The sequence below is a fragment of the Mauremys mutica genome, chromosome 3 (assembly GCF_020497125.1).
Source record: "Mauremys mutica isolate MM-2020 ecotype Southern chromosome 3, ASM2049712v1, whole genome shotgun sequence".
Taxonomy (NCBI): domain Eukaryota; kingdom Metazoa; phylum Chordata; order Testudines; family Geoemydidae; genus Mauremys; species Mauremys mutica.
The window spans coordinates 73,349,720-73,371,452 of NC_059074.1; the positions used below are offsets into that span (position 1 = coordinate 73,349,720).

At 40.8% G+C, this 21,733-nt stretch overlaps 1 protein-coding gene across 3 annotated transcripts in view; it reads left to right on the forward strand.

Annotated features, from left to right (window-relative positions):
• The first annotated feature begins 2,389 nt into the window (after positions 1–2,389).
• Positions 2,390–21,733, forward strand: part of MANEA (mannosidase endo-alpha) — a 49,828-nt gene continuing 30,484 nt past the window's right edge. For all 3 annotated transcript variants that reach the window (XM_045008907.1, XM_045008908.1, XM_045008906.1), the window contains exons 1-4: positions 2,390–2,680; positions 6,493–7,079; positions 13,039–13,148; positions 19,007–19,083. In XM_045008907.1, coding sequence (XP_044864842.1) covers positions 6,530–7,079; positions 13,039–13,148; positions 19,007–19,083 — 737 coding nt within the window. In that variant the 5' untranslated portion in view covers positions 2,390–2,680; positions 6,493–6,529. The remainder of the gene's footprint in view (positions 2,681–6,492; positions 7,080–13,038; positions 13,149–19,006; positions 19,084–21,733) is intronic.

The window sequence follows — 21,733 nt, forward strand, 5'->3', positions numbered from 1 at the left end:
TCCCCCCTGTCCTACCACCTCAGCTGGCCAGCTCAGCAAAGACCGGGTATACAGGAGGGGAGAAGGAGACACTCTCACATGAAGCCACCACCCCGCACTGTGCAGCAGACAGGACTCTCCTGGTCCAGAGCAGACGGGCTGATCCAATTCACTGTGGAACACCCTTGGCAGACACTCTTTCATTTTCTTCACAAATCCAAATCTGCCTATTGCTTCAGTCTACGAATTCCAGTCAGATCCTGCCTCAGCTATTAGGTGAGTAAACAGGGAGTGACCTGCTAGGTCGTTTGGTCACAATGAAAACATCCTATGTAGTTCAGAAACAAATACAGAAATTGCTGCAATCTACTTCTGGATGTTTCTGAGCCACGTGATCAGCCCTGAACTCTATTAGTGTGAAGAGACACAACAATGCAGTGTTTTAAGTGAGTTTTAAACATTTTCGTTGAAGCCTATTGGACTGCCATGACACTTTTGAGGACATCGCAATCATGACCTAATTAATATTGCCATCATATCATAAGAAAGGTGTAAGAGAAAAGGTGGTGCTAGTAAGTTAAAAGCTTCCTGGGAGCACATATTTAGTAAAAGATAAGGTTTACATCACGTGTGGCTACCAAGCTGATAGAGGCTGTGATCACAGAGGAAATCTTTACAGTTAAAGATTTATCACCAGATAAGAGTGTTGGCAGTTTTTCAAAGAGACATTATTAAGGGCACAAGAGCAAACTATCCCACTGCATAGAAAAGATAGGAAGTAAGGCAAGAGACTACCCGGGTTAACCAGGATCTTTAATGATCTGAAACTCAAAAAAGAGTCCTAAAAATGTGGAAACTAGACCAAATTACAAAGGATTAATATAAACAAATAACAGAAGTATGCAGGGACAAAATTAGAAAGGCCAAGGCACAAAACAAGATTAAACCAGCTAGAGACATAAAGGGTAACAAGAAAACATTCTACAAATACATTAGAAGCAAGAGGAAGACCCAGGACAGGATATGCCTATTTCTCAATGGAGGGAGGTGGGGTGGAACGATAACAGAAAATGTAGAAATGGCAGAAGTGCTAAATGACTTTTTTGTTTCGGGTTTCACCAAAAAGTTTAGTAGAGATTAGATGTTTAACATCGTGAATATCAGTGAAAACAGAGTAGGATCCGAGGCGAAAATAGAGAAAGAACAAGTTAAAAATTACATTAGATGTCTTCAAGTCACCAGGGCTGATGAAATACATCCTAGAATACTCAAGGAGCTGACTGAGGAGATATCTGAGCCATTAGCGATTATCTTTGAAAAGTCATGGAAGACGGAAGAGATTCCAGAGGACTGGAAAAGGGAAAATATAGTGCCAAAATACACAAAGGAAAATAAGGACTACCTGGGGAATTACAGCCCAGTCATCTTAACTTCAGTACCCAGAAAGAAAATGGAGCAAATAACTAAGCAATCAATTTGCAAACACCTAGAAGAGGGATAGGCAACCTTTGGCCCACGGCCCACCTTGGCGGGCCGGGCCAGTTTGTTTACCTGCCATGTCCGCAGGTTCGGCCAATCGCGGCTCCCACTGGCCACGGTTCGCCGCTCCAGGCCAATGGGGGCTGCGGGAAGAGATGGCCAGCACATCCCTTGGCCCACACCATTTCCTGCACCCCTGTGCACCCCAATCCCCTTCCCTGAGCCCCCTTATAGACCTCACACCCCTCCTCTGCCCCAATCCCTTGCCCTGAGCCCCTTCATGCACACCGCACCCTCCCACACCCTGCACTCCCTTCTGCACCCCAACCCCTTGCCCCAGTCCTGCATACAATTTCCCCACTCAGATGTGGCCCTCGGTCCAAAAAGTTTGCCCACCCCGATCTAGTCTGACCTCCTGTTTAAAATTAAGAATTTTTGAGGATTATAGGGGTTTATAAAATATTTCATGAATCAAGTCTCCTTTACTAGCTTAATACATCATATCAGATCTGCCTTGTTTAGGCATTAGACTATACCGTGCCTTTCCAAAACCAGCCCTGAAAAGCCACTGCTCAGGCCTAACGTCCTGCTGGTAGGGAAGAAGCCCCGCTTCCAGCCACACCCTATTTTTGCAAACAGGGCAGCTGGCTCACCCAATTTGGGGTAACTCTTGTCCCCTCTGCCCCTGCCTGCTTGCCCTGCCTCTTTACCCCCTCTTTCATCCAGGCTGCAACCCTGTCCCTGATTTTGTCCATGGGCATGAACCTCTCCCCTTCCCCGGCCGCACGTGTCTGAACAGCCCCTGCATGCAGCTCACCGCCCACTGCACCGCTCCACCCTTCGCAGCAGGGAGCACGTTCGGGATCCCAAGTGAGGGCAGAGGATTCAGCAGGTATTACCACGCATGCTCAGCAGCCAACTATGACGCTGCCGGACCCCCTCGTCTCTTCGGGGAACGGGCTTCTTTCAGGGCAGAGGTGTCGCCGCGAGCTACTGCGCATGCTGAGAAGTCTGCGCATGCTCAGTAACAGTTTAGGGCGCAAGATCCGAACTGACTTGACTCAGCCCATGGTAACCCCGCACCCGCCACTGCCCCAGCAGGCCCCGGTGCGGACACCAGCTGCCTCGCGCCCGCGAGTAGCCGCTAAGCGGGGCGCTGCTGCTGCTGCTGCTTCCCCCGCCCCGAGCTGTAGGGCCGCGCCCCCGCCTTCGCCTCCGACGGGTGAGTAAGCGGGGAGCCGCCGAAGCACCCCGGGGCCCCTGCTCGCAGCGCCGCTCCGGCCCGGGGGGGGAGGGATGCTGCCGCCTGCCGCGGGGCGGCTGCTCCGACCCAGCCCCTGCGCGGGACCTGCCTGGCCTGCGAGTGAGGATGGTGCGCAGCGCAGTGACACACACACACACGCCCCCCCCCGCCCCCCCGGCCAACATTTTTGGGGCAGACCCGCGCCTGGACGTGCCGTGCTGGGACCTGGGGCCTGCCTGTGTGTCTGTAGCGCCCGTCGCCCCAGGAGCTCGGTTTTAAGGGGGGGTAATGGAGTGGCTGCTCCATCACTGGCAGTTTTTACATGAAGGTCGGATTTTGGACGCTCTGGTTCAAAGAGGCTTTAACATGGGCCTAGCATTTGCTGAGTTACCTAAGGGGGGGCCAGACTAGGTGATCATGGTGGTGCCTTCTGCCGTATAATCGATGAATGTATTGAAGCCTTTGCAGGCCTGGGACACTACCATGTCTAAATACAATAAAATATTTCACATTTATGGATCCTTGGCATTTCTACCACAATTTACTCTGAGAATTCAGGGCAGGTTAATCAAAAATAATGTTTGCATTCTGTCTACAGTATAAAAATACATAACTTTGCTTAATTATGTTTGAACCCAACTATGGTATAGCCTTTTGGCAGGGAAGGGGGGAGGAGAGAGGAACTGGGTGGAAGAGAAAGAACCGTGTTATAATTATATTATGAATTGTTTTAATTTTTTTGACAGAAATGAAAATGTGGCGCTCTCCTACTCAAACAAACTTCTGTTGTTTTTACTCTTTGTGTCATCTAAACCTACTCAGAGGAGCACAAAGATAAAATTGCCAATGGCTGATTTCAGCTGAGGTGCTGAAGTTCAAGTAATCCCAGATACCATGCAAATGAAAATTGATCTCATGATACTACTAGTTTCACAATCATAGACTCTTCCAGGAAGAACAAATTAGGCAATACCTAAATGAATAAAACAAGCTGAAAAAACTCAGAATTTTCAGGTCTTATTTTTAATGCATTTTTTACCCACATATTTATGAGACAACAAAAAATATTGTGCTTGAGAGTTATTAAAAAGGGGTAAAGTTACATTAACCTTGCAGGAACAAGAACCATGGATTTCCTCTCATGATGAGAGGCAAGAGTGAGTAATATGAAAGCCATATGGAAATTATTATTGCAGGACACAAATGGTGGTAGAGAAAAAAGTGGCTTTTATGTCTGCAGTCTCTGAAAATTTGGTAAAAAGTAGCTTTTTCATATATAGGAGTTTAGAAAGTTGTGAGTAAAGTAGGTATGTAAAAGTTTTGGAGAAAGAAAGACTAGTGAAATATGGATTACACAATCATGCACGTGGAAAATGTCAGATTTTGCCGAGTCCTTATGGAATGTCAGTATCTTTGTCTATAGCAGGAGTAGCTAAAGGAGATTAACTTCGGTAGATTTCAAATATTTTGAGTCCCATATCTAAGCCCTACTCCCCAGACCAGGAGGAAGAAACTGGAACAACTCTCACAAATGTTTGAGACTTCAGGAGCTGAGCCACCAATTTTGTTTCTAGTGAAACTCAGTCACCTACATTAACTTATTTTTTACCTGTTGTCAGTAAAAAATACTGTGCAGCTGCATTCCAAGGCAAAATGCATTATAATTAGGTTTGGTAGAATTCTATTTTTATTTTATAATTTCAACAGATAATATAAATTGCTTCCTTTTTAAGTATTTTTTAATTTTTTATTTCACATTCTTCACAATTGCACATGTTGGGATGGGTTTTAAGCATTTTTTTGTCAATTTTTAGAGATTTAAAATTTCACAGTTGAGAAACTATGGGCAGGTCAGAAAGTAGGGAGGGCCTGACAATTATTTAATAACAGTGGATGTTGAAATGTAAAAAGTTAAAGCTTTATGACCATTAAAATACAAATTGTCAACATCACGTGTCAATACACAAAGTAAATATGATTACAACAAACTCAATAACTTAAATGAACTTCAATAAATTGCAAAAGCAGTTTAAATCCCGGGGGTTTACCAGTGATGAAGTATCCTCTTGAAACAGTGCAGAAAGGTTCATTTACAAGTTGAACAGCCATTTTCACTGATAAAGTCCTGTGATGGAGTTGTCTATATAACAGTTAATGGTCAGTTGCCAAGTTTGTTATGATATCGCCAAGTTCCAGTTAGGATCCGGGGGCCATTGAGCAAAGTACTGTAAAAATCCATATAATAAGAGGGTCAGTGTCCCAAGTTTACAATCCAGAGTCTGAAATTTGTATGTTTACTCCTGTGGGAATTCTGTGCCAAAAACCTAAATTCTGTGCACAATGTTTTAAAATTCTGCATATCTTGTCTGTCAAAATAATGCAATATAATCATACCGGTTTCAGTTATTTTGGTTTATTTCAAAATACCTGTTAACAAGTATCTCTGTTACAATACAGACAACAAAAAAGATTCAGGAAATGTTTTTTTGACAAATAGATTCCTTACCAGGCTTATTAATACAGAACTTTGCATAATAATTCATCTAAACTACAATACAGAAACTTATTTTCCACACCCTTTATCTGCACTCCTCAGAAGTGCAAAGGCCTTTGCTTGGGGGAGTCGGGGTAATGGAGGAACTGAGCGAGAGGGAAGTAATTACTGGAAAGGAGCCTGGGAGTGAATCTGAAGGATTGTTGGGTGTGAGTGGGAGAAGTATGGAACATTTTTTGGGAGAAGGGAAGATTGTTAGGGAGGTGCCTCCCCCATGCAGACCCTGGCTGACCCCTAGTCTCTCCCATTCAGTCAGGCACATCTGCCCCTTTCCCGTGTGTACCTGCGCCTTCCACTCAGCCACCTCCTTACTCCTGTCCCCATGTGTCACTGCACCCTTCTCCCCCCATCCCTATGTGTCCCTGCACTGCCACTCAGCTACCCCCTTGATCCCATGTGACCCTCCACCGCCCACTCCCATTAAGCTCCTGGCTCAGTGCTGTCACCCTAGTAGTTCCTGTGCCCCTGCCTCAGTCTGTCTCCCCAACCTTTCTGAGCCCCAGTCAATGTGACCCCCAGCATCTCCGGGTGCCCTGCAGTCTGTCACCCCCCCCCCCAATATCCCATGCCTCTTCCCCTGCCTGTGGGGACAGGTGGCTGTGAGTAAAGCATCCTCTCCAGGACTGACTGCTCTGGCCCTGAGCCGGCTGCTCCCTCTTTAGGTGCTACAGCAGCCACTGGTGGGTGTAATTGCAGGGCCTCTTCAGCAGAATGTAGTATTTTGCAAGGGGGGAAAAATCTACAGGAGACATGAATTCTGTGCAGGCACAGTGACATAGAATTCCCCCAGGAGTATCAAGTGCACAAAATAAAAAATCACAGCTATAATATGGTGTTTCTGTCAGTGACACAGGGTAAGCACAGAGCAGTGGCTTGGAAATAGTGTAACCAGAATTCCCATTTCATAGGGTTTAGTGGCAGTTTGGGAAAACCAGGAAGCCAGCTGAAAAGTAGGATGTTCCTTAAAATGTGTAATCCTTGGATGGTGTGAAGCATCACCTCATGATTCACTGAAACATGTCTGCATGCTCTTTGAGAATGTATGTGTTGATTTTGTCTTATTTTTCCCAGCAAAGGCAATATGTACAAGAGTATGTAAACATAGTGTATTTTTAGAAATTAGTTATGTTTATTCCTAAATCTCTTATTTAGAAATTTTATGAAGTGTTTAATATCATTGAATTGATAAGTGACAAGAAATCTGATTTTAAAATATTTTTTTCTTGACCAATTGTAGCTGGAAACCTGTTGTTTGGACGCTGAACTATGACATCATGGCAAGATTTCACAGAAGAACGTGCATTATTTTGTTGCTTTTTATTTTATTCATTTGCTCCATGATGATGGCTTTGAAGACTCTGAGACCTGACAGAGCTGGTTTTGGGGATCCATTTGGACTTGGTCTCCTACCGGAACTTCAACAACAGACAACACTCTTAGAAAATAAACACAGTCCCCTAACTGCTGCCAAGGGGGATAGTGTAACACACACCAATAATTTGCACAGTGTTGCATTGAATAGCATTAAAACATCTATGGCCTCTGTAAGAAAGTTGGAAGAGGAATTGCCTTCCCCTAATTATAACTTTCATGTGTTCTACTACAGCTGGTTTGGGAATCCACAGTATGATGGTAAATATATTCACTGGAACCATCCACTGGTGCCACATTGGGATTCCAAAATTGCAAACAATTACCCAAAGGGAAGACACAATCCTCCAGATGATATTGCGTCCAGTTTTTACCCTGAACTTGGAACTTACAGCTCTAAAGACCCTTCTGTCATAGAAGCCCACATGCAACAAATGCGTTCAGCCTCTGTTGGTAATAAATGTTTGTTTATTTTTGGCATAGTAGTCATTTGTTTGACCTCAGATACTTGAGTAAACATTACTCTTCACCTCCTTTGTTTTCTCTAGATATTGAAATGTCAGGGAACTTTGGTATTTTCTTTTTCTGTGCACAGGAGATTTGTGTCAATGATAACTTCATGGGAACTTCTGTTTTTAACAAGTGATTTTGTACTTTATGTTCAATCCCTAACTTAATCTCTTGTCTTCCAAGCTGCTTCATACAAATACACCTGCTCAGAGCAGATGCAGGATTGGGGGCTATATCTATAGCTGTTTAGATGAAGGAATTTTATATTATTTGTTTACTTGTGTAACAGTACTCTGTGTAGTGTATAAAATAGAAAAATACAGATATAGGCATTTTTATAGTGGATATGATGTCTATCAAGTAGAGAAGATCAGTCCTAGATGTTTCTGTAATGGTTCTCAGGCAATCTAGGATCAAGTGTCACCTTATTACCCCCTACCTCATGAGAGGAAGACTTGCTTGTGTTTACCTGGGTGTCAGCTTAGCCACCCAAACAGTCTCTCCAGACTTGGCCTTACTTTTCCTAGTTTAACAAGAAGTGCACCCCAGTCCACCCCTTTGAAGCAGCCCGTTATCCACTGAATACTTACAGAAATCCTAGGTTTGCTGCCCACAAGGGAATAGTGTACACACCAGCTTGTGTGATCCTATTTAGGATTAGTACTTTTGTTAATATCACAGCACTGAGCTACATTTATAAAGAAAACAACATAAGTTTATTATCAAATGTTCAAGCGATAATGACGAAAGATAATGGAAACATAAGGTTACATATAAAACAACTATAACCCACTTTCTAGAGACTAAATTTAACATACTAACTTCCAGTCTAAATATGTTTCTCACACCCATAGTCTCTTGCAGAGTCTTCCACCAAGATAGGAAGAGATCCTGGTTTCATAAATGTAACTGTGTTGTTTGTTTACTTCCTACGCGCGAGGTAAAGCGGTGTCTTTTTGCCTTTTCCTTCTATCCCCCAAAGTTCATTGTCTGTCCCCCGACAGACAGTGTACTGCCTCCCTGTTGATTTTTAGATCCCCATTGCCTTTGTAAATGACTGTCCATTGCATTAACTTACAGTGCTTAATTTACATGCCAGAGGGACTGGTGAATAGATTTTAAAACATACATATACATATATATACACACACACACTCCTTATATAGAATCTGTCTAGAAGTTTCACAACAATATTATTGACCAACATGATAGATCCTGGCTTTCATTTATGATTTCACACAATGTTCTTTGGTGAACCAGAATTTATGTACCAGGATCAGTGTATTCTTATAATCGCATTGCCAGTTGGCATCGAAGTGTTTCTGAGTTACAGTTTCAGAGGCTGGTTCAAGAAATCTCTTAATAGACAATTATGGAATAATCTGTCCACAGAGGAACATTCTAGCCAACCACTATTACCTAATAATTGTTTTATGCCCTGATTTGTGAGGGATTATATCCCTTGTACAATTTTCCTCCTGTACTTTGTAACTCTGGATATTCTTACTATCCATATACATGTCCAATGCTCCTTTGAAACTTGTTAAGCTCTTGACAACATTAATGCCTGGTAGAATGGGTTGTACTGTAGATTAATTTTTTTTAACTTATAGACCAGTATTTCCTTTTATCTCTTAAATTTAAAATTTATTAATGCGTTTCATTGTTTGTCCCCAGTTTTTATATTAAATGAGAGGGAGAACATAACTAGGAGCACTCAGCTTAATTTTTCTATGCCATTCTTCATTTTATATACCTCTATTATAGTCCTCCTTATTTATTTTGTCTGTAAACTAGGCAGTCATAATCTTTTCTGTTTTTTCCTCTTTTGGATTTCTTTTTATGCTTCTGATTATTTTATCATTTGCATCTGAACCCCCTTCTGTTTCTACAGATATATTATTTGACCAGACCTGACCACAGTATTCAAGGTGAAGACTTACTGTCAATTGGTATAATGCCATTATAATGTTTTCGTTAATATTTTCTATCCGAATATCTTCATACTTCCTAATATTGTTAGCTTTTTTGACCACAGCTGCATATTGAACAAAGATTGCTATTTTCAGACCAGTGATGTTTTTGTTTTTTAAGAAACTTAAATTTTCTGTTTTTATTAACACTGGGACAGCTCCATTGGTGTTAGCAACAGTGGGAGCACTAGTGTGGGCAGGTTGCTGCTGACATTGTAAGCACAGTGATGTTTTCTCTGACTCTGTCAAAGTGATTAAAACACTGGCAACAATTATCACCTTGTCTACAATTTTATAAGGTATAATCCTTTAAACTTCAGGCCATAATCTTTACCTCCAGTAAAGCTGAATTGGTGGAGAACATTAGGAAGAAATTTCTGGTGTAAGCAAGACTTGGTGCATTCTTCTTTTTGCTGAGTAATTACAGTTGATTTAGGACTCAGCAGTGTGTGTGAATAGTTTAAATTATTTTTCAGTGTACATTGCTGATACACCTATATAAGCTTCCTCTGAATTTTCTCTTGGTTCTGTCTAGTCTTGACTATCTCTAATAATTTCATTTTATTTCACTTGCTTTTGTGGATCATTAATTGCTACGATAAACATCAGTCCTAGTATGGATGTTTGGGATACTGTTCACCTTTTCCTGTGCTGCGGAATTGACCATTATTCCCATTATTTGTCTCTTAGTTTCTAATCCATCACAGTACTTTTCATCTGGCCTCAGTTTTCTTACTAGCCTTTTATGTGAGCCTTTATGCTTTCAGACAGACTTAGTTAAATAAATTGGCTTTAACCAGTTCTGTTATCCGCTATTGTGGTGGTGTGGTCAAGGAATTCCAGAAGATTGGAGAGGCAGAATTTTCCTTTACAGGGTTCATCCTTATCACATGGTTCTGCTAGATATTTTATAACTCTTTATTTCAATTAATTTACATGGTTCTGAAATGTATCTCACTAGTTTATAATTCATGGGTATGCCTAATAGGTGCAACTTTTGCTATCCTCTATCAGTGTCTGATTTTAGTGAGATTGAGCTGCTAACAAAAATATTCAATCACTTGAACCTTAAATTCTTTCAGATCTCTGGAATGAGTACCAGGTTCAAGTGGCTTGCTGCTATTTACTTTTTTAGTTTGTTCCTCCCTTTGCCACTTCAGTCTCCAAGAGTGCTTCTCTTTTTTTACCTGTGAAGAGAAGATCTGTAGTAAGTATCTTCTCAACAACCTCGTGGGTGAAGACTGATACAAAAATATAAATCAGAGCAGCGCAGAGAAGCTGTCTTTTTCCTCAGTTGTTCCCTATGTACCTTAACGTCCAGTGTACCCATTGATTTTTTTTTTTTTTTGCAGGCTTCCTGTTCCAGGTGTATTTTGAGAATTTATTATTTTATATGCTTATCTATGTGCTCTCCTCATGCCCTTTTACTTTCCATCTTAAATTTTTCTTTTCATATTTATCCTTTTCTGTTGGCTTCACTTAAGCTGGATTTCTCTTATTTCTATAACGTGGCCATTGAAACATACTGGATTTATTTTGTTTTCCATTTCTTCCTTTTTTTTTTATTTAGCAGCATGCAAATGTCTTATGACGGAATTACTGTATACTCATTATTCTCCACGATTTTCTCAACCATGTCCCAACTTGATATCTGACCAGTTTATGTGCACGTTGTATTATTCCTATTCTATTACATTTTGTTGCTGGTTTAATCTCCTAAATGTCATGCACTCAAATATCATTTTCTGAGCTTGGAGGTTGGTAGTATGTTCCTACTTGTACTTGTATTTTTATGTTTGGGGGTTAGTTTCCATACACATTCTTCTGTAAAGTCCTCTTCACTCAAAATTTTATCTCATTAGAGTGTACGGAATCTTTTAGGTATGGTACCCACTCTCCCACTTCTGTGAACTAATATCATTCATGTATAATAACTTTAATCATGGCTGTAAATCCCAACAGTTGTTGTCCCACTGCATTTCAGAAACACAGATTATTTCAAAGTTCTGTTCCAGTGCAAGTCATCTTTAGCTAATGTATTCTGTCTCAGCTTCTCTGACACTTTTTTACTTTTGACAATATGCATATCAGATGTACTTTTTTTAAGTAACATGGTGGTATTTTTCTCAAATGTACAAATAAGTTTGGGGACGGTATATTTCCATCCTTTGACTTATTTTCATATTCAGCAGCAACTAGTGCCATATTTCTCTGTTAATTAAAAATTTAGGGCATTTTTCCTGAACCTTATAACTGAGGAATAATTTCATGAACATTTTTTTTTTTTAAAGGATTCTGTGTCATGACTGTTGGTTTTTCATTGAGGAAGCAAGAGCTAGAAAAACCTGAAAGTGTAGTCTTTTAAGTATTTAGTACAGTTGGATGTACAAGACAGGAAAAGGAGATTGCTGTTGCATTGGGGTCTGAAATTGAATTGTTTCAAGATAGTGCTACTGGCAGTCCTGTTTGTGGACTTGTACAGTGTGCATATGCTATGATTTCCTCCTGGTGAAATCCTGGACTACTGGCAATGTTCTTATACTGTCCGCTTCAATTTGACTTATTTCTTAAGGAATCTGTCTAAAGTCTCAAAAAGAACAGGAGTACTTGTGGCACCTTAGAGACTAACAAATTTATTTGAGCATAAGCTTTTGTGGGCTACAGCCCACTTCTTTGGATGCATAGCTATGCTGTAGCCCATGAAAGCTTATGCTCAAATAAATGTGTTAGTCTTGAAGGTGCCACAAGTACTCCTGTTCTTTTTGCAGATACAGATTAACACCGCTGCTACTCTGAAACCTGTCTAAAGTCTAAACGTTGTTTTTGTTATTGGACCAGAAAACACTCCTCTGCTAGATTCTTGTGGGAATTTTCTAGGTAATTATCTGGTAATTTCTTGATTTACTCATCATAGATTTTCATTTAAACTTTAGCCTGGATACCAGTAGTCAGTGATTTATAAAGAACTATGCATAAGCCATGCATTAACTGAGTCTTATAATAGTGACATAACTTGTCATGAGATAGTGGGTCTGATCTAATCCAGTTAAACTCCGGAAACTTTGCTATTGTCTTTAATGGGAACAGAATGAAATGATCTAGTGATTTTATGTTAGTGTTAGCGTTTCCAGTGGAATTAAAAATTTACTTGCATTTTCATAAAATATACAATGCTATTCAAAATGTTTTTAAAACATTAAGTACAAGAATAAATGTTATTGAAAAGACTCTTGTGCCAAATCAATTTATGGCTGGTTTTCTGTAAGTAATTATTGTTATTTTCAGATCTTTGTTGTCTATGGACCATATGATGTATGGTCCATTGGCTGTGTCTACAAAGTTAGCCCATGTGCCATCCTTTACCTTGATCTAAAGGCAACCTGTGACAGTCCATTAATAAGAATATTGTGCAGAGATCATGGGTAGTGTAACCTTTATGTAATAACTAAGGCTTTTAGTTAGTAAATATACTGTTGCATTTAACATCACTCAGAGGAATGGGAGGGAATTGTACAAGGCACTTAAAATTCCACCATGGCTATTTCTGTACCTTGCTTATTTGACTAGCTGCATACAACTATAATGTTTGTGTGCTCATCTGTAGTAATTGCATAGTCAAATTAGGTGTGTAGCTGCTTATATCTAAGTTATCTGAAAGCCTTGCCCTTCGCTGGTTTCATAAAAAAATATATATATTTTTCAAACCATACTTTTATATTGTTCCTGGTTGTAAGAAGTATTTACATATATTTTGTATCAAATGCCAGTCTTACTTAGAAATGACAGTTACTCAGTTAGCTATATAAACTATGTTATACATGAACATGATATTTATACCTTTCGTGTACACACTTCTGTTTTTTTTAAAACTTTTAGTAGGCATAATGTTGTTTCTGGTGGCATAACTCAAGCTCATGTTTATATCTTAGGTGTCATAGCCCTTTCTTGGTACCCACCTGGTATGGCTGACGAAAATGGGGAACCTAGTGAAGATTTGGTGCCTGTTATTTTGGATAATGCACACAAATACAGTCTAAAGGTATAGTACTTTTAAAGTGTTCATATTCAGTACATCTCTAGATCAAATGTACAGATATATGTTTGTTCATGAACCACATAATTTGTACTCTTGTAACAGTTGTATATATTTTGGATTTAAACAGACTTAAAGCTTTATTTTTCATGGGGCGTGGCATGTAGAGAATTTCAAAGTGAATTGTTAGTTTGGCTTTCATGAAACTAGACCGTTTTATCTTGATTTTAAGGTACTTTATCTGTGTTCATTCCTTCTTGTGGGTTTTCTTTTCACTTACCTTTTTAAGTCATTATATAAATGTTCTAAGAATTTTAAATTCTCTTTTGTGACTATGTGCCACCTATTTTAGTGGTCTGTCATAGAGTTCAATTCATAGGAACTCCTTAAATGACTTACTTATCACTATAGTATTACAATTAAATAATATAATTTAAGATAGAATAAACCATCAGACTTCATTAGTTGTAGTTTCTTTAAAGTAAAAGTTTTTTTTTTTTAAGTTCTTTCTATAGTCAAATAACTTGGTCACTTTTTTTTTTTAATTGATGGAAGCAGCATTGGTTCATTTTCTACAAGAGTAACCCAGAAACTCTAGTTTAAATAAAAATTGGCTTTTTAAAAAGAAAACATTCCAGAAAACACTAATTTCTACAAGAAGTATTGTAATAACTTAGTACTATGACTGCAACAACTTTTTAATAACTCTTTAATATTATCCTTTTTAAGAAAACAAACCCTATATGAATGGAATGTGCTTGGACATTCATGAGTTAAATGTGGATCCATTCCCACAAATAGTCTGTAGGCTAGTGGAAGCAGTATGTGTTAAAGCAGGGGTGGGCAAACTTTTTGGCCTGAGGGCCACATCCGGGTATGGAAATTGTATGGAGGGCCATGAACGCTCACGAAATTGGGGGTGAGGGCTCTGGCTAGGGGTGTGGGCTCTGGGGTGGGGGCCAGAAATGAGGAGTTCAGGGTGCAGGAGGGGGCTCTGGGATAGGGCGGGGGGTGGAGTGCGGGATGGGGGTTGAGGGCTCAGACTGGAAGTGCAGACTCTGAGGTTGGATTGGGGATGAGGGGTTTGGGCTGTAGGAGGGTGCTCCAGGCTGGGACCGGTGGGTTCAGAGGGCAGGAGGGGAGGGAAGGGGGATCAGGGCTGGGGCATGGGGTTGGGGCATAGGGAGGTGCCTCAGGAGTGCAGGCTCTGGGTGGCACTTGCCTCAAGCAGCTCCCAGAAGCAGCGGCATGTCCCCTACTACATGGGGGCGCGGCCAGGCGGCTCTACTGCCTGCTGCCCCATCCTCAGGCACTGCCCCTGCAGCTCCCATTGGCCACGGTTCCCAGCCAGTGGGAGCTGCGGAGGTGGCACTTGGGGCAGGGGCAGCATGCGGAGCCCCCTGGCTGCCCCTATGTTTATGAGCTGGAGGGTTTGACATGCCGCTGCTTCTGGGAGCCGTGCGGAGTGGCCCCCAACCCTGTTTCCCAGCTGGAGCACCGGAACAGGGCGAGCCCCAGACCCTGCTCCCCAGCGGGAGCTCGAGGGCCAGTTTAAAACAGCTGGCAGGCCAGATCCAGCCCGTGGGCTGTAGTTTGCTCACCCCTGTGTTAAAGTAATGGAAACAAATTGACTTCTGAATGCTCAGTATAAACAGTATCTCTACCAGTAGATGCTGATGTATCTTTATCTTAGTATTAAGTCATTGTCTTGTGTGTTATGTTGTTGAGGGGTTATGTTATGTTGGGGGTTTGAGTAGTAAGTTAAGTCCTGCCTGTATTGCTGGTGGTGTTCCTTGCAGTGTTCCAGAGGTAAGGATCGCATGGTATGGTATTGCCACTCTTACTTCTGCACGGCTGCTGGCTGGGGGCCTGGCAATACTGTGATCCCCTTAAAATAACTTGTGACCCCCGCTTTTTGGGTCAGGACCATCAATTTGAGAAACGCTGGTCTCCCCCATGAAATCTATATAATATAGGGTAAAAGCAGACAAAAGACCATATTTCACAGGGGGAGACCAAATTTCATGGTCTGTGACATATTTTTCATGGCCGTGAATTTGGTAAGGCCCTGGTTATTTGCAAGGGAGATTCTGGTTATGTGCATCCTAAAGATAGGATAAAAGCAGAATAATAACTCATTGAAGCTGGCAAACATGGAGCCCATGCTTTTCTTGCCTAATTAAGGAAAGCTATGTTGTTTTTCCAGTCTAGGTTTTTTTTATTATTATTATTTCAGTTGGGTATTGGATTTTGCATGTTTGGATTTTTTATTCTGAAGCTTGGTTTTTTAGGTGGAGTGGTTATTTATCTTTTTTTCATTCAAAGTAAATAAACATAATGCCATTTAAGTGGTTAACACATCTTTTGTGTCCTTACACTAGATTTTTAATAAAGTGTGTCACTCTTGCATTGTAGCCAAATGTGTTTTCCATGCTAAAACAATATTACTATTCAAGATAATTTTTTACAAATATCAATTCACATTAAATTATTAAGTTATTAAAGTCAGTATTGTTCAATGGTTAAAGGGGATGTGGAGCCAGGACTCCCGGGTTCAATTCCTGGGTGTCTCTGGCTTGCTGTAGTATGCTGGTCAACTCATCATTGCTTTTCTGTTTCTGTCTTTCTCTCCCTGGGTCCTCCTATCCATTTTATAGTAGGGTAAAATACATTACATTTTCAACACCTCTGTGATGTAAATATGTCGATAAAATACTCGGAGACCCTCTAAAAAGATACTGAGAAAAGCAGAGTTATAAGCCTCAAAAAGCTATTGGCACCTCTTCAGATGCCATGTGCCATCAATTCCCTTGTGAAATTAAAACCAATTCCTATGAGTTATGCTTCCAGAAACTGTTTGTTTTTAATCCACTTCTTTTAACTGTATGCCTTGAATGATTCATAGCAGTAATTATCAACAAAAAAACCCCTCTGTGTTCAGTATTAGTTAAATGATAGATTGGATTAACTGAAATTAGTAGTTTTAGTGCAACTTTAGGGTTGAGAAATAGCTGTTCAAAAGTCAGAGAACATTGGTTTGGCCACATTGGCTATTCTGACTATTTTACTGTGTAGAATAAATAATCTAAACAAAAAAGTTTACCTCTCATTAGGAAGACTAGAACTGAGAATACAATTTCTCTAAAAAATATCATCTATTCAAGATTCTCATTTGTCAAATCTTGACTCCCTAGTCCAAGGCAGGCAGGCAGACAGACATTCCTAGTTCTAAAGGTTTCTTGGCCCCTTCGGTCAGTGGTAGTGCTATTGCACTGTGAACTTTGAAAATACTTACTTGTGCATTTCTCATACTTGGGAAGTATGCTGCCAGTTTTGTGTCTTGACTTTTGAGCCAACTGACTCCACATGTTGTTAGTAAATATTTGATGTTGGTTATGGCCTGCTTATAGAGGCTGGGAGTACATGTGCTTGGACAACTGGCTTCTCAAATATGCCACTTTGGAGTGTGTCAGAGGGCAGTATATGACCCATTTCTGTGGTGGTGATTCATCATGACTAAGGCTACGTTTTAGTCACCAGTATTTTTAGTAAAAGTCATGGACAGCTCACGGACAAAATTCACAGCCCATGACCTGTCCATGACTTTTACTAAAAATACCAGTGAATAAAACTTGAGGGGGGAGGGCTGCCTGGGGGCCCCATGGGTGCTGGGGGTGGGTGGCCCAGGTTCTTGGGGGCGGGGGGGGCACTGGTGCTGGGGAGACCTGGGTCACAGCACATGGCCAGGGACCCCCATTGGTGCCTGGGCGTGGGAGGGGGGTTGGTGGTGCCAGGATTGTATCTGGGATAAGAGACATCACCAAACTTACCCTTGTGCCGCTCTGTTCCCTTCGCAGCCTCCCACCTATTGTCCATAAAGTGGTTGAGGGTCTCTTCCGTCCTAGCACACTACATCATGTTGAACCATAGATTAATGTAGCTATATGGAGCAACTATCTCTTACTGATACATAACCCTGGCATTATATCTATACTTTTAAGTACTCCATATAGCCCAGTGTTGGTATTACATATATGCTCATAACCCAGAATGTTAACATCCCTTTATCCATTTCCAGTTTTCTGACTAAGGTTTTTCTCTGTTATCTATGAGACTGCCCCAGTAGTTCATACCATGAAATAAAGTGAGGGATAGGAGATACTATATTAGTATAAGAACTAGTTAAATAATGGAAAAGACCTAATAATAAAAAGTCCAAATTAGAGTTGCTGCTATTTGTTGTTCATGAATATGCAGATGAATGTTCACAAATTCTGGTTTCATATTCATACCTTAAGTACATTATTCATCTGTTAACTATTTGTCATGTGTATGTTGTTTATAATTAGAGAGAAGAAACAAAACCATATGAGCATTCACCTGAATAGTGAATACTCAAAGTGAGCAACTTACAGACAACCAATAGTCTAAAAATTGCTCACCCAAAATATTTGGTGACGACTTAGGAAATCTTAAATATGTTCTCAACTATCGGGAGTAGTTCACAAATGATGTGTGCGAGAAGACCCCAAAATTCAGCTTATTTTTTGATTCAGTTAATATGCGGTTCTCTTCAGCATTAGGAAATATAAAGATTGTAATGTATTTTTCCCTAAAGTGTTAATGGATTAAAATTAAAATCAAGAAGTTAGCAGGAAAGAGATTTGCAGCATCATTGGAATAATTTTTTCTCAGTACCTATACTCAATGTCTATTCTTAGCACAGTGATTTTCATCTTCAATATTATATTTTGCAAGCATCCTTGTAATTTGAATGAGAAAATGATTAGAGTTAAAGATGATAGACTTGTCAATAAACTCAGAATCATTATGGAAAATAAATTATTTTCAATCTAAAGAGATAAAAACAAAGTCATATAACAGTGTGTAACTAGAAGTACCCTTGTCAAGTCTGATTTGCTTCTTTATTGGACTGAAGTAAAAAGAAATAATACAACAATTGAGGGAAAGCTTAACAATCCTAATAATTTAGTCCAACAGTGTGTTTCACTTTAGTTTGTGAAAAAAATCTTTGTAATAGTATCAAATTTCACTTGAGACTAGCTGAATATTGGTTTTATTATATGCATTCTAACTTAAAAACTGCTTCTGAAAAACTGCCAGCATTGATTAATGTAAAAACATTCTTCATTTTAATTGGGTAGTTGAAAACAATAGAGTTTAATTTGAAGTGAGCTGAAGTTTATGGCATAAATAATTTCATAAGCCCCAAGCTTATTCAGAAATTCAGAAATAGCAATGGTAGTATATTAGATTTAGTGCCTAGGTATTTATTGCTGTTGATGAACCTATAAAACTGTAAATAAAAGGTAAACTTCTCACATTCTACATTTTAAAATCTAATTTCTCACTGAAAGCTCTCCTTGGAGAAATATTATCTGTAACAACTGGAATATATTATTGTTATTTAGAAATAGAATATAAAAAACTTGGATCAGCTGTAATCAGTTTTTGAACTGTAAATAGATAATCTTTTAGTTAACTAGCTTAGAATATGTATTTTAGTAGTTTTTTCCTAACATGCTTATTACTTACAGTAGCTTAGAAAAGCAATCTTATATAAAACTAGTAATAAAGAGTAGGTATATAGTTTTTCTATTTTTTCATCGAATCTGTGTTGTTAATCTTGGCGGTCCAAAAATAGTGAGTCTTATTGAGTTAGTCTTCAGGAATAGTGGTCTTGAATAAATTACACACACAGCATTGTGGAGACTTTTCAAAATCCCTCTTTCTAGAGCTTTATTGGTGTGCCTGATACTACTTAGACAAATAACACCAAATGGCTTTTATGTTCTGTAATGTTTTATAATCCATATTGCATTTATTGCATTTTCATTTTACAGGTCACTTTTCATATTGAGCCATATAAAGATCGAGATGATCGCAGTATGTACAGCAATGTGAAGTACATTGTAGACAAGTAAGTGCTTTCTAAAATGTATGTTTTTGGCATTATCATGTGCTCTGATAGATATTTTTCAGCTATTGTGTGAACTCTTAAACTATATATGGTATGACCTGATCTTGAGAGAAATGAAAGGGGCTGCTTTGCTCGTAACTGATTGACCTAGAACTCAGATACAAGGTATGCACATTTTCAAGTATTGGGACATGCATGTTATGTGGAGCTGCAATAGACAACTACATTTAAAATTTCTTCTTTTAGTAGTTGCACATGTGCAGCCAACTCTTGGTGTTGGAGCACCAGTACATGGCCAGCAGAAACGTTTTCCCTCAATGATACCCGTTGGGTGGCTTGAGTTCCCCCTGCTGCTGCATGTGTAACGACCCCAAAGCCCCCTCAGTTTCTTCATACCTCCTGCAACAGTCATTGGAATTATGATCTATACCAGATCAGTTGTTTCTCTTGGCCTTTGCGAACATAGCATGTATGTATATAGTTAAGTCTAGTCTTTAGTGTTGTTAGGATAGATGGTAAGTTTTAGCTGTGTTATATAATAAAAATGAAGTTTTGTGGACTTCTTGTTTGTTTTTCCCATTTTGGGTTTTTTCTGTTCACGCTACCAAGATATGCCCCGATCACTGGGTTTCAAGCTTTGTGCTTCTTGCTCCAGGCCTAGGCCAGTGAGTGACCTACAAAATAGCTGCCTGAAGTGCTTTCGAGGAAGCACAAGTGAAGGACCCGTGCCAGATTTGCAGGGAGTTCAAGCCGAGGACTAAGGATAGGGTGTGAAGGCTGAAATTCCTGCTGATGTACACGGTGCTCACCATTCCAGTCTGACTCTATGCCAAGAGCTATAGATTCAGTGAGAAGTGCACCTTCCACTTTATCGGAATCCCGGCACTGTTCTTCCTCGCCCATGCCGAGGAAGAAATACAAAGCTTCCAGAGAGGCACCAGCCAGGAGATGGTCCCCACCCTTTAAGTCTGGTAAGAGGATCAAGAAGGCGTCGAATAGTGTGCACCTGAAACCTAAGCACTTCTCCTCCAAATCAGAGCCTAAATCAGCACAGTCGGCTTGGGTTCTGCAAGGAACACTGTTATCTTCTTTGGCCCTGCAACAGGAGACCACCTCAGTGCCAAGTACCCTGGAGATGTTTGCAGCAGCAAAAACCTGCTCTTCTTCTTGGTGTTGATGTCTCCTTTCTTACAGGTGTCTAGTCCTTTGGCGCCGCTGCCACTTCTGCCACTGATTCAACCGCCAGTAGTTCAGTTGCCTGCTTCCCGGACAGGTGAACGCTTGAACTCTGTTATGATGGCATCACTGCTTTCATCGCCAGGCTTTCAACACTGGTCTCTGGCACTGACTGGATTGGCCCTGCCATCGTCAGAAGAAGGGGAATCCTCATTGGACTCAGAGGTGGGATCTTGCTTATCACAACCCTGAAGCAGGACCCGTCAGTCTCCGCACAGATTCTCTTTCCAGCTACCCCCAGAACCCTTCAATGGGACCTGCCATGGGAATGTGGCCAAGACAGTGGGACCCTGCCCTATATCAGTGGCCGTTTTGGAACTCTTGCAGATTTCCCCCAGCTTCCAGGTATTCTCACCATACATACTCAGGACTTGTCTACGCTTACAGTGTTGTTGTGCCGCTGTAGCGCTTAGTGAAGATCCTACCTATGCTGACAGGAGAAGGCCTCCCATCGACATAGCACTGTCTACACTGGGAGTTCGGCACACCCCTGAACAACATAGTTATACCAGCATAAGTTTGTAGCATAGACCAGGGCTTAGTGCCCTCATCAAGAAGGGCTGAGTCTCTGCACCAAGCAACTCCGTTCCCAGAGTCCAGCACTGGGCCCAGTACCAAGCATCAACAGGATGTTCTAGCATGGGAAAACAGGCAGTAGAAGAGGTTCTACCCTCTCAAGTCTTGGCTTCCTCTTTGCCCTCTCTAGATGAGGCCATTTCATCCAGCACAACTTCACCTCCTCTTGATGATTTGAGGTTTATCAGGAGTTATTAAAGAGAGTAGATATATAGAGCTGATAAAGACTTTATGGCAGACTCCATCCTTTTTACCTCCCACCTGTTTAAAGGGCAGAAAGAAAGTAATACATACCCTCCCAAGGGTTTACCTTTACACTCGCCCACCTCTGGGGTCATTAGTTGTTGCAGAGGCTAATGAGAGAGAATGACAGCCTTCCAGTCCGAAATCAAATGATGCTAAAAGCTAGACTTATTCAGCAGAAAGATTTATTCAGCGGAGGTTTGCAGTTGCATATCACTAACCAACCGGCTCTGTTGAGACAATATGATTTTAATTTGTCAGGTTCCATGGAAAAGTTCAAGGAGCTGCTTCTGGAGAATGCTAGGCAGGAGCTCTCTTCCCTGGTCAATGAGGGCATAGTGGTTGTGAGAACTTCACTGCAGGCGGGAAGTGCTACAGCTTCAGTGAGCAGCTAGAACCATGGCCTCCACAGTGGTCGTACATAGATCATCCTGGCTGTAGTCTTCTGGTCTTTCTGCTGAAGTTCGGAGTGCTATCCGGGATTTGCTATTCAGTGGTCCTTCTCTAGCCTCAGACCAGAGAAACAGCAAAGTCCATGGAGTTAGGGCCTCTAGAGCAACCCTGAAGTCCTTTGGTTGTGCACATCTGCCCTGGT